Raw genomic sequence first — 6,582 nt, forward strand, 5'->3', positions numbered from 1 at the left:
GGTAAAAGAGAAACCTTCCGTGTCTTGTGGCGTACGTATCACATAGTCTAGTATGCCTAGTTGCATATGCTAGTGAGTTCGTAATTAATTAGAAACACTATTAAGAAACTAGCAAATAAACATTACGTTTTCGCGTCATACCCTTGAGGCGCAACATAAGTGTCCCCCTAATTTTGTAAAAAAAGAACGAACCCTATGGGTTTAGTAAATTTTAAAAGCCAGGTTTTGCTATGCATGGGAAGGCTAGACTTCTCCTATCTATGCGTTCATAACCGCATCTTACAATAATTCACAGTTGCTTCAGAATTAAGCAAGGTGTCCAAGAAAGCTTCACGTCTATGTTCTCAAACTTTCACGATCTGTGGTAGAATTTATTTCACTCACTGGTGGCATCGTTTTGCTGTATTTGCGCGATATTCGTGACAATTCGGACTGTTTTGCCACGTTGCGGGATGCGGCAGTGGAATTTATGTCATCAGTGAATGAACCCCAAACTGAAGCTTTGCGTCCAGTGTGCTTTGACCGCTTTTTCTTCTAACTAAAAAACTGCAACGGCAAGAAGGTAGCCCTCTACAACGAACCAAAGAGCTATACGGGTCTGCTGTAAGAGCAGATTTGTTTTTCACGACACAAAGTTCGCTCGCATGAGACGACATTGACTAAAGGAGGCCGTACTGAAGCCTCTTTTTATTTTTTTCTTGAAGACCATAAGAAAACAGGCCTAATAACAACCGACATCTTTTTTTATTATTTTACAAAATCAGTGGAAGCTCACATTCTCTTTTCTTTTTACAGTTATCACAAAAAAAGCGCTTGAAATACATGTACAGGAACATATTTCAGGACAAATCGATCGTTCAGAAACGCGTAAAAAGCGTTTGCATTGCCAAAGTCACGCTTCGCGTGGCTAGTGCTTGGGACTGTCCCGTACATTAGTTTCGTATCTGAACAGCCGCATGTTCTATCGGCAAAGTTCCACGCAGCGAAATCGGCCCCGAGCCATGGGGATTGCGCTAGCGCTACGAGGAAGCATTTGCGACCATCAGATGAAGTGGACAATTATTCATTTAAAATAATGAGCTGTTCAACTCTGGTCATTATATCTGGGTAGAGTATAAGAACGCTGCCTGTATGTGTTCACCAACGCTAAACAGCCCCTTTCACACAAGCACAAAACACAAATTGGCGGTGGTTTAGCTCTGGTTGAACCTGGAGTGACGCGATAGCTACAGCTGGCCGAGCGGAACTTGGTCACGTGACCAACCACGTTACGAACCACGTGATCAGCCATGGCACCGCGCCGCCGGCAGCTGCTCCGCACCACGCGACCAACCACGTGACAGCGTGCCGGCGCAGCCACAGAGTGGCAGCGCCGCCACGCTGAGGGTTCGAAATGCTACCGTAATGTAGCTATCGCTACAAAATACACACAGAATGCAGTAAATTCATAAATGGGAATAAAAGCGGCCACGAATGATTCCTCCAAAAGTTCAAAACTTCGCTGATATCACTGCGCCGTTGGCAGATGTGTCTTCGTTGGAATCAATTTCGCAAGCGCCATTGACGTGGCAGTGGTGGCCGTCTAAGTTGATTTTCGTGAAATCGGGAAGCTCACTGATGTTCTTTCCTTTAGCTGGAGACTCGACAGGCTTCTTCTTCTTTCCTTCAGCCAAGGCTTGGATGGCCTTCACCTCTTGGGCTGTACCCTTGCCCTGTATGACTTTCAATATGGTTTCTTTCGGCATCATCTTGTGGAATACCAAATTGTCCAGTGCTGCTACAGGACACTCGATGAGCAAGTACACGATGGAAGCAAGCGCGTAGGCCGTGATGGCTGTGGAGACGTACATCTGGGCCTGCAAGAAAGATTAAGCGCGAAAGATTCAATTTTTGCCGTCTGCCCCGTAATCACAACGTGGCAATGGTGGGGCGCAGAAATTTTTCGCGATTTGATACTTCATTCACTGAGATATCAGAGCAGGAAATTCCACCGCGAATGTCGTTTTACACTTTGGCCTCACCTTGCCCGTATATATATATATATATATATATATATATATATATATATATATATATATATATATATATATATATATATATATATATATATATATATATATATATATATATATATATATATATATATTCCATAAGGAGGGATTGGCAGAAATTCAATCAGTCGCAGCGTTGCCAGACCTGCTATCATTTAAGTACCATCTGTTGTCGCGAGTAGTGTCATACCAATGCGCCCGTGACGTTGTAAGCATGTGGCAGTGCGGCGAAGCAGAGACCTTTGCCAGCCGCCTGTTCTGTTATTAAGGACGTCGAGGAGCAATTACGTTATCGCTAACAAAACTCATGCGAAGAAACTAACTGGCTCACTTGGCCAACATATGCTGCTTACCGCACCCCAGACACGGGTGCGTTGGGCAGGGAAGCTTTTAACTGATGGTACGTCAACGATGTTTGGTTCCATACGTGTCAGAAAGCCCTTTTATGGCTTCTCAAATATATACAATGTCATGTAACTTGCACGATACAACTCAACAGCGTAGTGGTATGTTCCTCTCAAAGCAGGCCCTTAATCCAATGGTGTCGACCGGTTCATATGACGTCGCAGGCAATTCTACAGCGTGAAATCGCAGGCGGCTGACACGTACTCCCTTGAGGGGCATTTCCCGCTGCGTTCTTGAGTTGTATCCGACTATAGAGCCAGGTGACAAAAGCGTTAGTCAACACCCGTATAGAAATAACAGGCGAAAAAATTGGCCGACGATTACGCTTCTCGGTGATGGGATTTTTCAGCGCAGTTGCAGCGGTATGTGAACCGTAGGCTAGCACATATGGAACACGCAGTACCGTGGGGAGGCGGCTGTAGGTTTCGGCTTTGGCAGCGCACAGCACACAGCGATCGGCCCCGTTGAGCCTCTTTTCAGCCGGTGCGTTTGCTATCAGCCGCCGCCGCAGACTCTCTTGCGCTGTTGAAGTACCCCGTCCTCCTCTACACCGCTTTCGCCTACTTCCTCTGTACCCTTCTTCTCCACTTTCCTCCTCGCGTTCTCTTCGGTGTCGTCGTACTTTCATCCCCTCCCCCCCCCCCCCCCCCCCCGCCCACTGAGCTTTTCGTTCTCTCTCTTCTCTATCGTCGCACTTCCGTCATCTGCTGTGCTATTTACTTGTTGGCTCTGGCGGTTATAATGCCGACTCTCAACCAGGAACGGGCGCTTATGAGTTCCTCTCTAAAAGCATGATATTCGATCAATCATTCCTGAAGCAAACGCGCATCCCTTAAAATATGGCATTTACTTGAACATAACAGCGGTATTCTTTTTTCTAAACGCAGTAGAGCTAGTAACAGGGCGTCACTGCAGGCGAGCTACTCACAAGGATCGCTCGCTCCCAAGGATGACATCACTATTTGAGCCCACTATCCACTCCGTACAGAAATGTATATTGAGTTGAGTTTTTATTCTCTTCATATAAACCGCATAAAAGGCCGTTAGTGATATTGGCTATGCTTCGGGTCTTTCAAGTGTTTGTAAGGCAGAACAATATAGAAAACATCGAACGATTCCATCAGCACTTTGAAGAACTGCTTACATGTGATTTTACATGTCGGTTTGGTCATAGCTTGAATATACTGACTCATGCCACCGTCTAAGGCATCGTGACCAAGCGTAACAAGCTGGAGGCTTCTGTCAGAATTGTTGCGGCCCGAAACTTAACTATCACGGCCTGTATAATGGCGTCAAGGGTGATGTCACAAGTAACGTCAGAGCAGAGTATGAGGAATGAGAAGAGCCCTATTAAAAGCGCTACTCCCGTGAAGGAAGTTCGTGTAAACGTGTACAAAAGTTTGTGTTGTCTTGAGGCTTTGCAGCTCTGCTTCTTAAAGCCAAAATAAGTCTAAATAATATCTATATTTTGGTGTCTTCTCTTGCTATAAAGTTTTGTATGGTTACTAGTTAAGCGCACTTATTGCTCGACCCAACAAAAGAGAACAAAAAGTCCCGTACGTGTAGAAACGGGTGCTGGGTGACCCGCTCACGGCTCAGTACAGAGTTGCAAGCCATGAGGATGAGGTGAACGAGGTAGACAGAGAACGACAGCCTTCCCAGCGGGTAGAAGATCGGCCAGGCGAGGATCTTGTTGACGAAGCCGCCGCGTTTCGTAGCGCAGGCGTACATGACCCAGGCGACACCCAGGCCCCAGGAGGCACGGTGCAGACCGGCGTAAATGGCCGACTCAAGCCGTTCCGGCTGGCGGCCCACGTTCCAGGTGCGGACGCCCATCAGCGCGGCCAGAGACACGGTGGCGGCCACCAGCCACGCTGCACCCTGGGCCAGCGAGGACATCCGGTGGCGCCGGGTGGCGAGGCAGCCAAAGATGATACCCACGAAAAGGGGCGGAGCATGGGTGTGGGCCATTAGGTAGATATCCAAATGCATGTCGATCAATTTCCTGCGCATAGCAAGTCGGCCCGCTGTTGAGCTTCCGCGGCTGTTCGTCAGGAGTAGGTATCGCCCCAAAGCAAGCTCGCCGGAGCTCGAAACGCAGTGTTGGCGCTCATGTGAAACCGAATGAGGCGAAATTTGCGGTCGTGTGTATAGTAGTGGATGCGCGTTCAGTAAATGATCAGGCTGTAGTGTATTGCAAAGAGATGACTTAGACAATGCATTCCTGCAGGCTGGAACGGGTGCTACTGCCTTGGCACTGGCGCAAAGTGTAGCGTTACCAGAAGAGCTCTCCTCTGCTTAGTAGATATTTTGAGCGTAAAGTAAACGGCGACACCTCCGTGTATACCACGCTGCACTATAGCTCCGTGTTCTTCGTATTTGAGCCAACGGTAAAGCCGTTTGGGGAGCCTGGTAGGAGCAAGGAAAAGCATAGGCCCCGGAAGAAAAAAAAAGATCGTTCCTTAGATTTCATTCAGCCCACAGGTCCTGCCTTTAGTGTTCAAGCTCATTCACACCATGCGCTTTCCGCGGTCAATGCTTCAACTCTTGCGCGACAACTAGATAAGTTCAGCGCGTCTCAAAAGGTCTCTTAAGCTACTCCTGTAAAGTTTTTGTCGTTATCGACAGCCACACGATCCTCTGTGGCCTAATTGTACTGTACTTTTGTGGATTACAAGTGGTACATTAGTGGAGCGGGGAGTCCTTCCTTCTTTCGGACTCGCCTACTTTATGTACTTTTGCAGAGCGGCGAGCCCTCCACCTTTCGGGCTCATCTATTCGTATATTCTGTCCGTAGCATCATTAAAAGAAAAGTAATGCCGCTTCATGGCGGCTTGTTTTGCCTGGTAGGAGAAAGAAAAAAAAAACGTTCGCAGGTGCATCGCTGAAACAAAGAAAGAAGCAAAACACCCATAACCATGACACACGACCAACCAAAGATAACGCTACACATGTTGCAACCGGCGTGCCGCTGTAGCTCCCAGCTCTTTAGCTACGACGAGAAGGCAAGAAAACCTTCTACTCTACTCCACTATCCATCTTGGAAGACAAAAAAATTACGCCGTTGATGATGAGTGGTTAAGGACATCTCGAGCAGCGTCGCACCGTAAAGAACGATGTGCACGACGGTTATAGTTTAGCCTGATGCAGCCGTCTCACTGAGAGGACAAAAATTATTATAGAGAAGGCAGTCAGTAACAGCACGTGTGAGACCGGGAAAATGGCGGCGAAGCGCATGGAATTCCCGGTGTGCACTAGATAACTCACTTGATGTCTGTGGTAACGACGAGGTTGAACGGTAGGGATTCCTGAACATAGACTTGGATCCCTGTTGCCAAGCAAGCGGCTGCTGCGATGGTGCCCATCAGCCAGAGGGAGGCCTTTGGCCACCTGCATCGAGCAGAGCACAGAAAGAGCGCGAAATAAGTCTCAATAGCATAAGTCCATTCCTTCTCCAAACCGGACAGAGTCCATCCTGTTCTGAAATAAATTTATTCATCATCGATGGCCTTCGCGCTGCGTGATTTAAACACCTAAATTAAGATAAGGAGGCGTCTAGCTTGGTTGAGTTGTTTCAGGCTGAAGGAAAAAAAAACAAACACAATATAAACTTATAATAACCACAATATTCAGGAGGCAGCGGCATGAAGGCGTCCATGAAAAGCGTTCTCTCAAAGGAAGGCTTTATTTCCTCCGCTAAACAATAGTAGCAGCAGTAACAGTAACGGGAACAACAAGAAACAGCTGAGTGACGATAAAATTGAAAATCAAAACGAAGGGAAGATATCAAAAATTGAGAATAGATGAAATGCCAAGCCTCAAATTCATACCTGGGCGTTATGACAGCGAGGATCACTGTCGTAATGATCGCCAGCTGGAAATCCACTGCGATGTACCAGTAGTGCGGGAGGCACTGCGCAAAAACGGCAAAAAAGTTTCTTCGTAGTGTCCAACGAAAGTGATAGCTGAATGATTTGAGTGACTAGGTTTTATGATTTTCGTCCTGCAAAATGCAGTAAAGTTACCAGAAACGCGCTCAGGAAGTGAAATAACTTTCCCGGAATTTTCGCCTTCTACTGGGGCGAACTGATAGCGATAACTCTTCCGTTCCTGTTGCCGTTTTTGC

The 6,582-nt window shown here is 47.2% G+C and overlaps 1 protein-coding gene across 1 annotated transcript; it reads right to left on the reverse strand.

Moving 5' to 3' along the window:
• Nucleotides 1–803: 803 nt before the first annotated feature.
• LOC144115501 (nose resistant to fluoxetine protein 6-like) lies at nucleotides 804–6,364 on the reverse strand. Its single transcript, XM_077649910.1, has 4 exons — nucleotides 6,287–6,364; nucleotides 5,724–5,846; nucleotides 4,017–4,461; nucleotides 804–1,856 (listed from the first exon to the last, which is right to left on the reverse strand). Exons 2-4 carry the CDS (start codon nucleotides 5,819–5,821, stop codon nucleotides 1,491–1,493), a joined length of 909 nt encoding a protein of 302 aa, XP_077506036.1. The 5' UTR covers nucleotides 5,822–5,846; nucleotides 6,287–6,364; the 3' UTR covers nucleotides 804–1,490.
• Between the last annotated feature and the right edge of the window lie 218 nt (nucleotides 6,365–6,582).

This window comes from Amblyomma americanum, chromosome 1, assembly GCF_052857255.1.
Source record: "Amblyomma americanum isolate KBUSLIRL-KWMA chromosome 1, ASM5285725v1, whole genome shotgun sequence".
Lineage (NCBI taxonomy): Eukaryota > Metazoa > Arthropoda > Arachnida > Ixodida > Ixodidae > Amblyomma > Amblyomma americanum.